This window comes from Musa acuminata, chromosome BXJ3-4 (genome assembly GCF_036884655.1).
Source record: "Musa acuminata AAA Group cultivar baxijiao chromosome BXJ3-4, Cavendish_Baxijiao_AAA, whole genome shotgun sequence".
NCBI lineage: Eukaryota > Viridiplantae > Streptophyta > Magnoliopsida > Zingiberales > Musaceae > Musa > Musa acuminata.
The window spans coordinates 10,849,805-10,867,947 of record NC_088352.1 but is presented as its reverse complement, the minus strand read 5'-3'; the positions used below and the strand labels follow the sequence as shown (position 1 = coordinate 10,867,947).

Here is an 18,143-nt window from a genome sequence, read left to right as displayed (position 1 = left end):
CTCTCCCTCTCTGGTGTCTCGAGTTCTGTGGCTTCCCTTTCCGGTCTCTGCTTCTCTTTCCCCATTCGTTCCTCCCGTGGAACGGCGAGGGATGGAGCCCGCCGACATCGACTGGAAGAACATCGAGTCAAGGTACGTGCGCGACGAGGCCTACGAGAACATCAACGCCCCCAAATGGCTCGATCTCACCGGCCCCAACGCATCCCCTGTCGACGACGACGCCTGGTTCTGCCGAAACGGTACGCCCCCTGCTCCATCGCCTCTCCGTCGCTCGCTCAATAACCTGCGATTCTTGAACTCTCTTTTTTCTTTCTTTCCTTCTTCCCTCCTTTCCAGACTGTAAGCATCCGAAGACCGCCAAAGATTTCAAGCTTGCGGCAGCGCCGAGCCCCAAGGTCCGAATCATAGCCTCCTATTCTTCTTTCTTCCTTTTTCTTTGGAAGCTCTGATCTGATTGTTCCTTGAAATTTGCTTGGTTGATTGGAACGAAACTAGGCGAAATTGATGCGGTCGAGCTCGGAGAGAGTGCCTCTCGGCGAGAGGAACAGCGTTCACGGGTAATGAATTGGCTGTGGATTCTTTGTTTCTGGTTCCTTTAGATGCTGTTGGAGTGACGCCGGCTTCCTCTCCTCCGTCCCTTTCTGTTTCAGAAACGAGAACAACCTGAAGAGAAGAGCAGGGATCGCGGCCCCGCTCCTCCAAGCCTCTCCCCTCAAGACCAAATCTGCTGCGACGAAACAAATCAGGGAAGATCTTGAGAACCAAAACCCGAATCATTCGACGCCGCCACGTCCCAGCCGCCCATTTGGTGCTCCCAAGGCGCGGAACACCGTGAAAGAGATGATCAAGTCGAGCGCCCAGCAGAAGGCTGAGGAGGAGAGCCAGGTACAGGAGCAGAGGAAGGCCCAGCCGCGGCTGAGGAGCACACTGTCCGCCAGGAATCTGTTCTCCGGGAAGGACATCTTGAGCCAGATCTCCGAGTTCTGCCACGAGCTCAAGAAGATAGCGGTCGGACGCGGGAGGACTCCTCCAGCTGAAGAAGATTCCAAGAAGCAAGTCAAGAAGAAGGTCGCCAACATCGTTCACAACTCAGAAGCAGAGGATAGAATGCCACTGACCCCAAAGTAATCGTACATAAGTATCTGCACTCGGTTTTCCACGGATTCAGAAAGAATTGAGCTCGTAAAATTGTCTGCAGGAAAGATGACTCATCATCAACAAAGAAAAGCACCAAAATGGCAGTGAGGATTGAGATCGAGAAACCGATAGCGGTGAAGGAAGTAAGAGCGTCTCCTCCCACGCCGCAGCGGTTCCCTTCCCCGTCAAGTCGCGGTACAAGGAACCCAAAGGCCACTGCCAATGGCAGATCTCCTCTCAGCAAACCTTCTAAATCAGCAACTCTGGTATGCGATCACAACCTCTCCGTCGAGTATCTATTAGATTGCGTTCCTTCCATCTAAAAAATGCTTGATTAGGTGAGGGCGATGTTTCAGGAGGCGGAGCAGAACAGAGAGGAGAAGAAGGCATTATTACCAGTAACTGATGAACACTGCAGCAGTTTATCTGTTGCTGCTGACACAAACAGACAAAGGGAGCTCAACTGACCTATTCTGGTTCTTAAAGCCTTGCACTTATTTGGTGAATTAGATCCTTAAGGCCATTATACAATTTTGGCCTTATTTTCTGTTCAATTAATTATATAGGTGTGGGAGAATAAAACATGTTTGCAATTATAGTAGGCGTATTGCATCTGAACAAACATATATTCGTAACGTTTCACACAAAAAATGATCTCATCATCATCATCATCATCACGCATGAGCAGTGGAGATGAAACAGGTGCTGTTGTAGATTACGGTGTGGACCCCCTCATCATACGCGCCGCGTAGGACCAGTTGACACTCCGCGTCGTGACGATAACTCGATCGAACCAAGTTTCCGATGACCCGATAGCTCGATCTTGATCTGACCCGAACGACCAGTGTCAGGCCTCGCCCTGACTCGAGCATGTCTTGCATGCTTCGCCCGGCCCCGTACATCGGCTTGTTCTTGGTGCCCAGGTATAGAGTCAGTGCCGATGAAGAGTCGGTATCGATGTATGATCCATCGCTCTGCAGTGTGGACAGCGAGAAGGGAAGAAGAGAGGTCAGAACCCGTGGCTCCTTGGATGCATGGCAGGCGGCAAACTTACCAGTGAGCTTGCAAACTTCATGTGCTCGAAGGCCATCTCCATGGCGGAGGGGCGGACGTGCAAGCCGAAGACCTTCGAGTAGTTGTCCACCGCCATCTCCATGGAGCAGTTGCAGGTCAAGATCTTGGTCACGACACCTGTGTTGTCCAGGCCTTCTCTGAGGCTGAATTGTTCGACTGATGTTATCTGAAGGCAAGAAGACGATCCATGTAAACCCAGACTGGTCCGCGCTGCATCATGGGTGTGTGTATAGATCGAATACCTTGAAAGAAACGTTGGGTTGTGGGGGTTTCGTGGCCAAGAAGAACACGAGAAAGGCGAAACCCACACTGAACATGAGCCTCCATGTCACCTGGAACGCGACACAGCAGCAGGAGGAGGATGGGTCGAGCGAAACAAACCTCCACATGCCACTTCGCGTGCCCTCCCCGTCCTCCTCACCGTCATTCACGCCGACGATGCGAAGGCGCTGACGCTCCCCCTTCTTCACGCGGCTCTCGTAGCCGGCCTTCTTCTCCTGGAGGAAGGAGTTGTTGGAGCCGCGGGAGGAGGAGTAGCGGGAGAGGGTGAAGCGGGACACCTCGTCGCGGTTCCTGTTGTTGGGGAAGCTCTCCTGGGTGAAGGGGGAGAGGAGGGCCGACTCGGATGCCGGGTGGCTGTTGGTGTGGGAGGCAGCTGAAGGGCTCTGCACGTAGTAAAGGGCGCATGGGGAGGAGTGGAAAAGAGCTTCCTGCTCCTCTCCTACGTGCTGGTTTGCCATTTCTGGTGGAGGCAGAACGGTGGGATGGGATGCGTATGCCGATGCGTGCAGTGGAGAGGTGGCTTTATTGGCGGGAAGGCATGCAGTTCGATAGGTGAAGAAGGGTAAGGGTGCATTAGTTGGGACCGGCAACATAAGTAGTCATCATTCACCTCATGTAAGTGTCGTGTACCCCTACGCTAACCATGTGTTGACCGCAAACGAATGCACAGTCTCTCAGAATGCGATCATTCTCTTCTTTGAAGGACTTGAAGAATGTGTCGACATCCCTTTTATGATCCTTTTCTAGTTGTTTAGGTTTCACTACGAGTCATTATGGGCAGAGATCATTGTTTAAAGAGCACGCCATAGGTATTAAAGGGAGGAAGGAGAGAGAGAGTGTGTGCGTATGTGATGACTTGAAGATCAAGTATGGAGGAGGAGGCAGACGAACATGGCGTGAATGATAACTCCTTTTACGGACATGTGGGGTTAAAGCCAGCGTTGCCGGAGTTGGCAGCCTTGTCGAAGGATACAGTAGCATCTGTTGCTGAATCTTAGGGCTTGTCTTCCTCGCACAAACAAACACTTGCAGTGGGAGAAGGTAGTCAGTCTGACTGGAAAAGACACTACTGTTCCATGGGAGATGGGCTGCAGTCTCATCCATTGTGCTTTGATTGGGAACTCTGTGTCCGAGGGAGATGTGACCAATTGGGATCGCGTTAGGGGATGGAGACGCGTCTTTCCATGCACCCAAATTGGTCATCCATATCTGTTCCTTGAGAACTAAGAGAGATCAAACATACATATATATTTTCTCTTTTAAGAACAATTCTGATCTCAAATTTCAACAGTACGTTGAAGATTGAAAACAAAACTCATCGATTTTATAAAATAATTAAATCAATAATTTTTGAGTTGATAGATTAACGATAAGGGATATACTGATGGCTACTCATTCCATATATCATTATTATATGCTATCTAACTAGAGAGGATAAATTTAAGTTTTTTTTATCATTTATGATAAAAAAAATAAACTTCCTTTCTTATTCATGATTTTCCTCTTTGCTATTTATGAAGAGAAATACAATAGTAAATTTTTTTTCGTATTCTTTACTATTAAATAGAAAAAGCTTATATTTAACAGAAGGATTTCTTTTAATTTGAGTGTCAAAAATATCAGATCGAACAACTTTTTTTTATCTTGATTCTTATACTCCTAATATCTTAGGAGTTTAATGTTTTTTATGTCAGTATTTTATGTATATAAATTCGGATCACGTTTGATCATTTTCCTATAAATTTTTGGGACTAACAAAAATAAAATGAAATTATCTATGGATCATTGTGCTCTTTATTTTAAGTCTTCAAAAAATTTTTTTTTTGCCCTCCAAGTCTTTCAGCAAATTACAGTAAAAAATGCTATCCCAATTCTGAAAAGACTAGTAAGTCTGCCTCCTTAATTACCTCACACTTACAATGCATCCACGAGGAGCCTCTCAATTTGGTGCATTGATTTGTGAATCACTTGCCTTTCTACCTTAAAAGAAGGCACAGTTCATTTGTATTCCTCTCGTAAAGGTGGATCTAATTTTTGCGACACATTAGCATCCATGAGGAAAAAGCATAGACATCCTGTGGCAAAAAGTCGAAAATGAATGATGTCAAGGGGTGCACGCTTTGCTTTAACATGCTTTACACTACACTATAATAATGGCGTGCACAAGTGCTAAGACAGTTAACAATTAAGATCCAAACCTCTCTCTATCCTCCATATTTTGGATCTCTACACCGTCATATCTAAACTGATAGGGCATATTTTGATAACCTACCCTCCAATCACTATTTACAATCACATCAACGTAAAGATCAACGTACTAGACCAAACCCCTTAGTCAACGTCGTTCCGCAAAAGTCAGACGGTGCCGACTGAGTACAGCGTCGTCCTGCAAAGATCCGAATGATACCGACCGAGTATAGCGTCGTCCTGCAAAGATCCGAATGATACCGACCGAGTATAGCGTCGTCCTGCAAAGACCGGGTTAGCGTCGATCGAGTACAGCGTCGTCCCGCAAAGATCAGGTCGGCACCAGCCTAGTACAGCACCGTCCTACAAAGATCGAGACGACGTCGACCAAGTATAGTGTCGTCCCATAAAGGTCAGGACGACACCGAATACAATACCACTGCACAACGCCGAAGACACCCAACATCCGACCCAAGAGGAAGATCGTTGTCTGAAGGGACGACGATCATAAATACGACAGGTATAGCTGGTCCCTTGGTGAAGGGATAAAAACTCATCGTCGGACCGGCAACAAGTGGTATTTGGCTCATTTTTCACTCGATTCTAACCAAATCTTTGGAGGGGTCGAAATCGAGAGTCCCCTTCCTGACCCCGACCCGTGTAGGGACCGATGATAGAGAGGCACGCGGTCAGCCAAGGGGAGTTTCTAGACTTTGAAGCCAGAGCCCAAGCTCGACCGTACCAAACGACGGTCCTCGCCATTCGAGTACCGACATGGATGATATTGCGCACCCGGGACTGAACCAAACTGTGCTGACTCCCTCTGTATATATATATATACACATACACGTACTGTCAGTAATCATATGTAAAAAAAAATATATTCTCTTGTTTGTTTATTATAGAAAACTAAATATAATGGTTTTAGATAATACGAGAAAGAGGAGATGAAGACATTGGGCATGATGAATTGCTAGCACGGATCAGACTAACCAGATTGGTGTGGTCTGCACTGAGACAGCCACCCACATCATCAAACTAAATCATCAGAGCTGCATTCTTGTTGAAAGCTTTGATTTATCAATGGGTGGGTCGCATGATTTCGTTCCTTAATTAATCATCAAAACAATTATTTCTTCGATGCTTGAAATCGATCGAAGCTGTTGAATAGTGCATTTGATTTCTGTGCATGTCAACAGACGTGTGCGTCAAACTGTAACCCATGCAAGCCCTCACCTCCTCACTTCTTCCCCCCACGCGTCAGCCTATCCACACGTGTCAACCCCTTCTCCTCCTTTATGAGCTTCCCCTTGCCCGACGTACGTGCTCGCTCCACCTCCATCTATCGTCGTCACCTGCACAAACGATGGGCGACCGTGACCGCGCGCGCGAGCGCCACACGATCGAAGCCATGAGGGACCTCCTCCCGGAGAAGGAGCCCTCGGCCTCCCAAGCCCTCGCGGTGGCCACACTGCTTCCCCTCGGTGGCGGCCTCCTCGCCCTCGCCGGGCTCACGCTCCTCGGCTCGGTGATCGGGCTCGCCCTGCTGACGCCGCTGTTGCTGCTGTTCAGCCCGGTGCTGGTGCCGGCGGCGCTCCTGGTGGCGCTGACGGTGGCGGGGGTCCTGACGTCGGGCGCGTTGGGGTTGACCGGGTTGTCGTCGATCTGGTACCTGCTGAAGCAAGCGAGAGGGATGGTGCAGAAGGCGCCGGAGCAGATGGAGAATGCGAAGCGGAGGGTGGGCGAGGCGGCGCAGGCCGCAAGAAGCCGGGCGGAGGAGACGAAGAGAGCATGAAGCGACGATGTCTGTTCACGTGTAGTCGTTCGTCTCCTGTGTTACGACGTACATAGCTTCGTAGAGTTCTTTCTCCAGCGCTCTCATGATTGTTTTCTACGCTGTTGTTGCCACTACGTGTTTCCAATCTCGTCTTAAATATGGAAGTGTTTTTTCTTTCTGGTTTTATTTCTCTTGGGATATGATTTCACGGAACACTACTTAATGAACGAATGTTATGTTCATTGGTGGATGACAAATTATGAATGACCGTCGAGACATTTACTTATTTGAAACATCTAATACATGACACTGTTCTTTTTTGTAATCCTGACATATGTTTACTCTTACAATTAAGTGAAAAATAAAAACCATAGTTTTTGCCTAATTAGACATATTAATTAGCATATAAAGAAGACAGAATAATTAGAGTTATATTATTTTTGTCCATTGATGGACATCTTCTAAGAGTCCTTTCATCAGTTGCAAATGCCATAAACAACAACCTCACAATTAACTCTGTGTTCTCCTTTTATAAAGCTAGTGTTGTATTGGTTTGAGTGAACTCTAAATTTGTGACTTGATGCTAATGACTTCAAATCAAAAAAAAAAAACTGTGCTCAGTTGACTTAAATTCAACATGATGATGCTTTACTAGATGGAAATTTAAGTTGGATATACTGGAAACCATGAGATTTGCTCAAGTACCATTAGAACTTCCAGGACATTTTGCACTTCAAACTTTATCCTACACAGAGGTTTCTAATTTGCTTTCAGTACTTCCTCAATTTAAGTCACATCACAAAGAAGACACAGCACATCAATTCAGCCTCAGTCTGAGAAGTTATTAGTATTAATGCTTCCAACCATTCAATCAACATATGAAGAAAACAGAGCCACATTCTTTGTATGCTTTCCGACCAATAATTGAACATGGGCTTATATAAAAGTAAAGCAATTTAACATGTGTTGACCATCAATTTAATGACATCAAAAAAATAAAACAAATAAAAAAAATAAAGAGAAGCCAATAACCAGTCCAAATTCCTCTCCTTAAATGCCATTTAATGTGTAGTAGAGTCTTGTTCCAAGCAAACTCAGATCCAGGCATTTGGTGCATGCACCAAAGTTGCTCACAGCATTAGTACACAGCACCACCAACCCATCAGACCACTTTAAAAGAGGGAGGAAAAGAAAAAGGTAAGGACAGATGCATAACATCCAACACATATCACAAATTAATAAAGAGTCAATCACTCTGAAACAATCTCCTGCTCACCTTTATACTGCCAACAAAAGTAAAAGCAACATACATGTCACCTACCTCTGACATGAAACTGCATGGTAGGCCATATGTTGGATGAACTTTCTTGGCATTTTCACATGTAGCCAATGCTCCCTAATAATAATCTCCAAGTCCGGTTTCTTTGCATAACCTTCATGGTTATGGCATCTTCTGTAGATTGTTAAGGCTCTCCCAGTGCCCATCCACTGAATCCTGGATGCCTTCGTCAGCAAACTTCCACAAAGATCTCCAAGCTCCATCAGTGAGTTAAACCCACCACCTACTTGGCCCATCAAGCAAGATAACATGTCAGAGTTCCTCCACTTGTAATTCTGATAGTGTCATACAGCCAAGGGTTGAAGAGAAGATGCAAAGTCCCTTAACACAAAAAAGTACACACAAATGTGGTCCCCTATAACCCACGGTTGCCACCAAAAGACTCAAAAGTGATCAATGCTATCCCAAGGTAGCAGCACTGGTTAGGACAACTGTTTTGTTCACCTAACAATGCCAAACTCTCAACCATCTACATCCAATAATCAATCGACACATTCCATATTAACCATCCCAGTTAGGTGTCACAAGTTCATTTCTACCTCAAGATGAAATTGGCATCTAGACCACAAAAGCGATAATAAATTCCCAAACATTGATGTTGATTTTTCTTGCACAACCTTGGAAAGGACACCTTAAAACCCAGACATGCTCACTACAGGGCATTAAGGAAGGACTTGAACCATCACAAATCACCATCTTCGTAGAGAACCTAGAACGATTAAGGAACACAACCAAATGTTCATTAGCCACAAGCCAGTTCTCCAAATTATCATATCCAGAGCGACATTACATCCAAGGTTCCACTAGAAATAGAAAGAATGTCCAATTAAAGGCCGCCATGTAAATAGCAACATAAATTGACAGAATGCTTCATATAACTTTAACAATATGATATATATCGCAATGCATATAAATTATGGACAACAATTTTCCTGATCTTTCAGACCACACTACAGAATTGTTCCCTATCACATCCAACACAAACTACTCCGAGCCGAGAACTCATCTCTTCAGTATAAAAAGAACAAGAAGTGTTGCTGAACATTGTAAAGTTCAATTTACGAAATATAGTCAGAAAATCAAAGAATTTACCAAATCATAAACCAAAAAATCGAAACAAAGTTCGTACTTTGTTTGCTTGAGAGATTGCATACAACATATCCAAAAGGCAGTCACCATCATAAGCTTCCATTAGGATCCCACAAAGTCAGTAAGGAATAAGAGATGGCAACAACACACATCCATAAAATATTATGCTGCATGACTAAGTTCTTCCCGAATTTCCTATAACTTGCCCCACCACCATGACTGCATCTTTTCAATCAAGAATGTGTACATGTAGATCAATAAGAAGAACATCACATAAAGCAACAACTCGTGAACAAACAACCAAGGATATGATGAAGATAACCAAGGGATGATCCACATAAAATTAGGATCAATTATAAAAAATAATGTATTTGATTAAATAGAAATAAAGCTTAATCAAGTGCTACATCAAGCAGATAACTTATGCACCAACTTTTCCTAATCTTGGTTCGACCAACTGCAATAATGTAGGTCCTCAAGTGGGGCACTTCACTAAATGCCTTTAGATCATCTTTCCTCTCCAACCAAAATAAAACCTGCCAAATCTCAAAAAGATGCAACTTCAAAGAGACTAGCCTTGTCACTCCATTACCCACTATCCATCCCACCAAAGATGGACATTATAATTGCAAACACTAAGGGGAAAAAAGAAAGAAAACTACACAAATTTCATTGCCTTAAAACATATACTGGGGATTTAGACAAGTAAACCAAAAGAAAAAAGAGTTAAAAGTTCAAAATATAGGAAAGCAGTTTACCTGGAGTCGGTCTTGATTCAACCCCTATATTTGAATTGACTGAACTCCATGAAGTTTATAATAAATCGGTTTTTGAAGAAATGAATCTCTGAAATCACTCCTTTCTGCATCTTTTCCTTCTTCACCAACCAACCAAAAAATATTGTATAATAAGAGTCATTAAATATTACTGTTAAATATTACTGAATGCTTCCCATCCAAAATTTCTTGGTGCTCAAGCCATGCACCAAGCAATGCAGGTTGATCATGCCCATTCATCTGACCGTTTGAATTTAAATTCTCACCACCAACCGCAGACAAGCTTGAAGGACCAGCAGAAGCCATTGCAGCAGAGATCACTTTCTCCGGTGGTGATTCCCTCACTAGTGAATGGACCCATGACAGATCAGGCTCGTCCCCATTTCCTCGTAATTCAAAGGATGATGATCGTCTAAGACGTCCCAGCTCTTCACCATTCACTGTCCAATCAGGTGTACCGGAGGGGGATGCCCACTTGGACCATGATGAGTTAACAGGAGAGCCAACAACAGGAGATGAGATGGGACCAAGATCACGGGAGCTCAGGCTCCTGAGTGTCTGCTGTTGCCTCTCCCTTTGTGAAAGAACAGCCAGACGAGAACTCACAGGAGAGACAGGCTCCATGCTTCGTGGAGACATGACACCAGGAGAAGAGGTATTCAGAGAGGCCTGTAAGAGTGATGAATGAGCAGGTAGCTGCTGAGAATCCACCGCCTTCGGTGAGAACACACTTGTATTAATGGGTGAGAGCAGGCTCTGCTGCTGCTGGAACTGGTTGAGTATAGCTGCCTTGTGTGACGGAGAAAACACAGCCCCCTGATCAGAATTGTACCTTGGAGATATGGCGACCTCTGCTGAAAAAAGATCATCAAGGTTTGATGGATTCAGTGTATTGGTTCGGATGGCACAATTCCCAGCAGAAGAACTCAGACGGGAGTAGCACAGGTCATTCAACAACTGCTGGGCATCAAACTCGGATATTGCTGAGAGGTCATCCGGAGGGATGTCTCTCACACTGAGAGATGAGCGCAGCCTGCTTGCCTGGAGATTGCTTGCAGGAAGATTCAACGTGGGCATGTTTGGCTGCGGCCAACCCAACGAAGAGTGTCCAATACCATTGGCCGACGGCGACATGGGTGGCGTGAAGGGAGACATAACAGCAGAGACCGATGACGGCGAGCCGGGCATGAGCCCCATCGCAGCTGCCATCTCCATTGCAGCAGAGGTTGCACGTGGAGAAGGAACAGCAGAGCCAGTTGACACATAGAGCGGACGCAGCTCCTCGTTCGTGTGCGCAAAGAAACAGACCCGGCGGGAGCAACTGGTTCCATCCTTGCAGAGTCTCGTGCGGTACTGCGCCGGGTGAAGCCAGCATTCGAACACCCCATGTGCATACTCACACATGTCTCCCCTCCGGCACGACCCCTTCCGAAAGTCAGGGCACGGGACGCAGCTGTAGTGGTATTTCCTCGGGTCACGCCGCCGGGCGTTCTCACCAGGGTGGACGAAGGGGCACTCGGTCCAGTCATGCGAATAAGCACGAGAGCACGGGCGGATCTTGAAGGAGAACATACGGAACTCATCCGTGGTATATATGCTGTTCTTGATATCTGGAAGCGACGGGTCTACTGGATACTCTTTCTTCTCGGACACCCTCACCGGGGGAAGGTCAGGGTCCTTTGCCGTCGGAGGAGAGGAAGTCGAGTTGGACGATTGAGTGCCGTCCTCATCAGGGGACAAAGAACGCGGTGGCGAATTGGAGCTCGTCGAGTCGGTCATCACACCAAGGGGAAGATGATGGTGATCGGCACCACCACCCGACGCATTACTGCGCCTTCCAAGAAGCTGTTCGAGGGCACTCTTCACATCAGGCAACTTGGGAGGCACGACAATCACATCGGCCGGGCGGTCCCCATTGACATCGACCAACGTAGGATCGGCACCAGCCGCGAGGAGTGCCTTCACGGCATCAACAGCATCAAAGGATCCGCCGGATGCAGCACAGTGGAGCGCGGTGGTGTTGTCTGGGGCGGACGCACGGTTGACCTCGACAGACGGCAGGGAGAGGATGAACTTGAGGACGTCGAGGCTGCCGTACGTGGCCGCCACCATCAGGGGAGTTCGGTGCTCGAGCACCATGCGGTTGGAGCCCTTCCTGCGGCCGTACCAGAGGCCGACGTCGTCCACGGCCAACGGGTCACGATCGAGGGATCGCCCGAATGCTTCCGCATCGTTGTTGGCTGCGAGTTCAAGGAGGCTCGAGGAGTCAGCGATCTCGACGGTGAGATGATTCATTCCCAAGACCGGACCGTGTTGTTGATGCCCTCCCCGTGAGGTTGGAGCCGGCGACGACGACGATGAAGGGTTTATGCGCTCCGGACCACCACACATGCTGCGGCCGGCATGAAATAGACCTAAAATCCACAGATTCATCAGAAGACTCGACAAAATCGCGTTTACAAAACCAACTCGCTGAAATGATCCAAAGAAAACGACCAAAACACTATTCTTCTCACTCCAATCCTCAACGAAGTACGCACAAGTTGACTGGATCGCCAAGACGACGACCTTATTTCTCATATAGAACACCAAAAGAGTCAAATAAATCAGCAGAGACTCGGAGAATACGGAAGAGAGATCTGAGAGAGCTCACGGATCCCGTCAGCCGAAGAGAGTAGATCGGGAAGGCTGCGATCGAAACCGGCGTCAATGCGCTCCCGATGCTTGAACCACCAGGGGAGCGGGACCGGGAAAAGGCGACGGCCGACGCCGCAAGCGAGCAAGTGGTGATCCGGAGAACAAACTAGGCGCCGCCTCCACACCACACCACCACGGCCGATTTATGAGAGGTCTCGGTCGCTCCCCACAAAACCCACCCCCAAATGAAACCAAATGAGACACCGCCCACATGAGGGCCACCTTTTTCTTTTTACATCCATTTAACGCCTCGCCTCCGTCGTTTATCCTACGCGCGTCGAAACGGAGCGCGCTTTAAATTTCGATCCAAATCGCGATGGACGGTCCGCCAATAATCTCTTCTCTACCTTCCGTGTTATTGCGTATTTATGATGGGACCCACGTGGGTCCCGTTAAAAGAAGTTGTTGGTTTTCGGGGTAGGGAACGGGTTCGGGACCGCCCGAGTTCGAATCCCGACGGGTGACCGGCCGAGCCGGTGCAAAAGGGGACGGGGGTGCGGAGAACCGGGTGGGTAGGTGAATCCGGTCACCGGATAAGGTCGCGTGCGTGTCTCGAGGGGCGGTCGAGACTTGCTGGATTGGAATCCCGGGTGCGTTCCGCGAACCGGGCGCCGTACTGGACCCCAAGACCGGCCTATCAAAGCCGAGTCGCCGAGTCGGTGGCGCGGTCGAATCGGGTCGGAACATCGAATGCTTTGAGATTCGGGCAGTAGAGTCGCGCCCCTCCAACGTTTGATGGATGAACGGCGCATCTCTGTCCGGTTGGCAAAGATAGGAGGCATGTCATGTCCTCTTATGATGCATGCGTGGTTACTTCGGACATTGTCTCCAAAGCCACCATGACTTCTCAAGCACCCAACGAGCAATCATGGCATGATCTGTGGCTCTCGATGTCCCAACCACGGACATCACAAAGATTGCTTTGTCAAATCAAATCAGCATGCTCGGAAAAGCTTCTCGCGAGAAGGTCAAAGGACGAACACCGATCGATGTCACTAGACAATCGCCCAATCTTTCACATCATTAATCTTGTTGGAATAACATGATCCAAATAATAATAAAAACAATCTACATGATGATGATTGTTAAGTCATATTATTTGATAAAAAATAAATTCGGATTTAGTCGATGTTCACTTCTAAATTCATCGTAGTTAATAGTATCCGAAGAGGTTCGATAGATAATCTATAAAACTACATCGAGATATCATATCGAGGCTTATTTGATGTCTAAGTCGATAATAGATTTATATGATTCAAAAAATATAATAAGAGAACGTATCTATGAGTTGTATAATCATGTGTCCAAATAACCGAGAGTTATAGTTTATCTTGACATTGAGATTATCAGTCATCATCTCAAGCAAGTAAGGTTCTTTGTATGTGCAAAAATAATATTTCTATTAGTGTCATATCATCAACGAAAGGATTATAATCATTATGAATCATACTAATCATACCACATGTGGATTATAAATCATGGTCGATGCATATTATGATTTAGTTAGCTAAGTCATTACATTATCACTAAATTAAAATAAAAAATATATATAATAATTCAGATATCAAATTATTTTCATGACAATTGAAGTGTGGATAATCTTAATGACATGGAAAAAGAGTCTAAATTTTCACTACGTTCATCACCTTTTCTTATTATCATCCATTGAAAATTTTGCGATGTCTTCTCATTTAACAATACTTATATTATTTTTTTTCCTTTGACAATTTTATCTCAACAAATGTCACTTTAATATTGTCTATCTCAAGGCTTTTAGGAAAGTAATGTAATTTCACGATAAAAGTGAACCAAATCAACTCACAAGTTCTCCTCAACTAAATGGACTAGTAAATCCCATTAATATGGACCAACCAAAGTTATTATGTACATTCCCATATCGATTGCCCCATTAATCAAATTCATATTAATTTAATCACTAAAATGAATCATGTTAACATCATTTTTTAGGAATATCATATATATATATATATATATATATATATATATATATATATATATATATATATATATATATATATATATATATATATCCGCGAGACTCTCGTGTGCCATAAAGTGTCAATGCACACAATTTTATTGAGACTTGAATCGTGATACAAATAGATATATCAAATATAACGAAATTAATTTTGTAACTCGAATCGTGATATAAATAACTTATTTTCTGAACTCAAAATTGAGATATTGGAAGAATTTTTTTTGCCTTCCAATATATCAATAGGTTGATTATTTCGCTCTTCTATCTTCCAAAAAGAAAAAAAAAGATTTATAAAAATTATTTTTTGGATATACAAGAGAGCATTTGAGAGATGAAATTCGTGAAACTCAAAATCTCATTTTGTTTTTAAGGCGTAATATTGAGAACGCTCACTAAATGAGTAATAAATTTCATATCTAATTAATTTTAATGTATCAAATATCATTAAGTGAGTGATACATCATTGCAACATCTTGAACTTGAATCTCGCTTTCATTATTTTATCTTTATAAAAAAATATTTTAAAAATATTAACTAATTATTTTCTCTTAAGAGATAGATATTTTTTTTTCAAAAAGAAGAAAGAGAAGCCAAATATTCTAATTTTAGTACTATACATGATTCAAAACATATGGGTGAAATATCGAGTTTTAATCAACAAACATCATAATGCAAAATTAAAACTTAGTACAACTAAATTCTCCCAACATTTATTATCATCCTTCAACGATGTAGAAGATATTGTCTTTGATTAATTTTATGATATCAATTGGGAGTCTATCATTACTATCGAGCTTAAGCATTTTAATTAATAATTTATACCTATAGGTCAATTATCTCGGCATAATAAATTATCCTAGAGTGAATATGATATTGGACGTTATGAGAAAACCAAATAAATCTACAACTTAAGTTAATGAGTTAATCATCCCTTTGATAAATCCAAATATGATATATTCAAATTTTATAAAGAAAAAAGAAAACAAATAATTTTATTCACTCCCCAAAGCACCTTTGTCGATGGTGAAACCATTCATGAATCGATGTCATGTTGTAAATTAGGAATACAGTCAAGAAATAGGTGTTAAGTTGACACTTCTCTCATAGTCATGTGGTGCTACTCATAGTCACATCTCTCTCTCTCTCTCTCTCTCTCTCTCTCTACCCCCTTTCTCTATCCTAAACACTATCCCCCATCCCTCCGGTGTTTGGCCAAAGAGACATGAGAACTCCGAGGCCTTTATTCCCTCTCCATTTTCCAAGGCATCGAGATGTGGGAATCCACTAAGCACACATGCACTGTAATATGTGAAATCTTTATTCCATCAACCCCTCACTAAGGACTAATTAATTAGTTATCTTTAGAATTTAAAATTATATTAAGATTCTTATATTTACGAAAGTAAAATATATAATTTTATTGTTCTAACAAAATCTCTCTCTTAATTTTTAATCTTATAAGATTATTATTTTAATCATATATAATGACTTAAAATTTTCACTTTCATAATTATAAAAAATTAATATAATTTTTAAAAATATAGGAACTGAAATATTAAATATATCTAATTAATGAGATAATATGTAATAAATCTCCTAATTAATTATCACCATTTTTTTTTATTTACTATCCTAAGTTCCAAACGGATAATTTTCACATTTTACGTTTAGAAAATGCTTCTTATATGATATGATGTTGGCGTTTTATTAGGAAATATTATAGTTTTTAGAATTCATCCACAAGGGTTATATTTTTTTTCAAATATATCAAAGAGTGCCATATCTTTTTTTATTTTTCTATATTTATAATTTTACTTTTTTATTTTTCTATTCATTCATTGGTTTAAACCATAATAAAATAAAGATATATATAGTAATTTATAAAATCTTGAGCCTTTTTTTGTGGAATAAATTTTTTTTTTGTCGTTCACAAATAAAATCCAATGAATTTGTGGTTTCATGCCTCTTTTCTTTTTCTATACAAAGTTAAATGATAAAGATGGAACCCACTCTCAAAATATGGCTATCAAACATTAAGATATTTACCGATTAATTTGATGGGATCTCAATTGGATGAGTCCATCACAAACCACATTAATGTTTTAGTGCAAAATAAATTAACCGATGAAGTTTTAACGTTCATATGCCACATCATAATTAAATTAATATTTTGAATGTAAAAATTTTAGTGCAATTATTCACAAGTAAACTAATTTACTAACTGTCAATAATAAACTTAAAAATAGAGATGATCAATATTTAGTTCGAATCAAAATCAACTCAATCTAAAATCGAAATCGAATCGGGTCAACCATTCTAAATTGAACTAGGATCATTATTCCTAAAAATTAGAATCAGAATCGAAATAATAAGTTTTAAATCGATTAAATGTTAACAACTAAATAATAAATAATTTTTATGATATAGTGATTAATAATTTAGATCTAAAAATATATCGATATTAAGTCAATGGTTCGATGATTCCGAATTGAACTAAAATTGGGATCGATTCGATTTCGATTTCTATAAATTAGAATCAAAATTAAAATCATCTGTTTCAAATCGACTATATATATATATATATATATATATATATATATATATATATATAACATATAAAATATGAATAGTTTTTGGTTAATACTTTAGATTTAAAAGATAGTGACTATAATTCAAATAATCAGAAGAGAACTATTCAAATAATGAAATTTGATGTGTTAAAAGACCAAATTGTCCTCGTGTGAAAACGATTCTACCATAAAGAGGAGGGCAGTTTGGGTTCATCCCCATCGAGAACAGTTCGAGACCTCATGCTCGAAAGCCGCCGGCACAGGACACGAGCCTCACGCAATGGACATCTCACCTTCAACACCGACCGCTTGTGGCCGACACCAAATTTATCTGCAGTCCTCCGATCATTATCGGACTGCCGGTGAATTGTTACACGCAAGCCTCGAGGAGTTCACACGGCTTCCTCACTTTCAATGCCCAACCCACAAGAGAGGTGTTTTCCGGGGAAGGACGGAGACGGGGGGGGGGGAGGGGGGGTGATGGAAAGTGACGGGAGGATGTCACGGCCCTTCGTATTCTTTGGAAACGAAGCACTCTTTGCTGTTCCCTTTCGCATCATCCCGTTGCCATCATACGAGAAAAAGTAGCGGTCGAGCTTGGAGATCTCTCCAGCCATGTCTTTTCGTGACGTGCTGGACAGCGACTTTGGAGGAATAGCAGCTCAAGGCGCAGATGAGAGTTCGACATGTCGATCGTCCTAAGGGAAGACTGTCATGGATGCATTTGTGTGAGGAGCTACCGTCAGCATTGTTATACGGGTGAATGAGAGTCAACGGAGGAGGCTATGTGATGATATATATCACGACTGAATGATTATTACATCTGCAAGTTCGAGGAATGAATTTGGCCACTACTTAAAAATAATAAATATTTTTAATTATTCTGATCTAGTTCTAGAACTGAATCGATTTCAAGCACTTCCGAATTCAGGAACACATTTTATTTTATTTTTTAATTTCTCTCTAATTAATCATTCATTATTTATTTAGATGAGCATTTGATCGTTCTTTTTTTTTTTTTTTTTTTTGGGGGCCGATTCAAAACCAAACTATCGAAACCAGTTCCGATTCGGTTCGAAACCGTCGAATCATTGATCCGATTCGATTTTCGATTCAAAACTTTTGTTACTGGGACAGAAATCATGACATTAAGGTCACAGTGGGGGCTGAAAGAAATCACTGAGATTATAGTTACAGAGATTCTGATAGGATTTCC

The 18,143-nt window shown here is 42.7% G+C and overlaps 4 protein-coding genes across 12 annotated transcripts; 2 read left to right on the top strand and 2 right to left on the bottom strand.

Moving 5' to 3' along the window:
- The first annotated feature begins 91 nt into the window (after nucleotides 1–91).
- LOC135634758 (uncharacterized) lies at nucleotides 92–1,733 on the top strand. 2 transcript variants are annotated; one of them, XM_065145321.1, is made up of 6 exons: nucleotides 92–239; nucleotides 337–395; nucleotides 496–557; nucleotides 651–1,124; nucleotides 1,199–1,403; nucleotides 1,494–1,733. In XM_065145321.1, the coding sequence occupies exons 1-6, from the start codon at nucleotides 92–94 to the stop codon at nucleotides 1,602–1,604; spliced, it is 1,059 nt and encodes a 352-aa protein (XP_065001393.1). In that variant the 3' UTR covers nucleotides 1,605–1,733. The 2 variants fall into 2 exon arrangements, with proteins under 2 accessions (XP_065001393.1, XP_065001392.1); XM_065145320.1 differs by having other exon boundaries at nucleotides 1,476–1,733.
- Nucleotides 1,677–3,055, bottom strand: LOC135634757 (uncharacterized). Its single transcript, XM_065145318.1, has 3 exons — nucleotides 2,454–3,055; nucleotides 2,192–2,377; nucleotides 1,677–2,111 (listed from the first exon to the last, which is right to left on the bottom strand). Exons 1-3 carry the CDS (start codon nucleotides 2,949–2,951, stop codon nucleotides 1,812–1,814), a joined length of 984 nt encoding a protein of 327 aa, XP_065001390.1. The 5' UTR covers nucleotides 2,952–3,055; the 3' UTR covers nucleotides 1,677–1,811.
- A 2,861-nt stretch (nucleotides 3,056–5,916) lies between these two features.
- LOC135635368 (oleosin 18 kDa-like) lies at nucleotides 5,917–6,643 on the top strand. The gene has a single exon (XM_065146400.1). The coding sequence runs from the start codon at nucleotides 6,047–6,049 to the stop codon at nucleotides 6,473–6,475; it is 429 nt and encodes a 142-aa protein (XP_065002472.1). The 5' UTR covers nucleotides 5,917–6,046; the 3' UTR covers nucleotides 6,476–6,643.
- Nucleotides 6,644–7,485: 842 nt separating this feature from the next.
- On the bottom strand, nucleotides 7,486–12,564 carry LOC103981389 (zinc finger CCCH domain-containing protein 24). Of its 8 annotated transcripts, none has more exons than XM_065149046.1 (4): nucleotides 12,315–12,564; nucleotides 9,644–12,075; nucleotides 8,926–9,110; nucleotides 7,486–8,019 (listed from the first exon to the last, which is right to left on the bottom strand). In XM_065149046.1, exon 2 carries the CDS (start codon nucleotides 12,050–12,052, stop codon nucleotides 9,803–9,805), a length of 2,250 nt encoding a protein of 749 aa, XP_065005118.1. In that variant the 5' UTR covers nucleotides 12,053–12,075; nucleotides 12,315–12,564; the 3' UTR covers nucleotides 7,486–8,019; nucleotides 8,926–9,110; nucleotides 9,644–9,802. The 8 variants fall into 8 exon arrangements, with proteins under 8 accessions (XP_065005118.1, XP_065005120.1, XP_065005119.1 ...); XM_065149048.1 differs by having other exon boundaries at nucleotides 8,926–9,104; XM_065149047.1 differs by lacking the exon at nucleotides 8,926–9,110 and having other exon boundaries at nucleotides 7,486–7,627; nucleotides 7,779–8,019.
- Nucleotides 12,565–18,143: the final 5,579 nt, after the last annotated feature.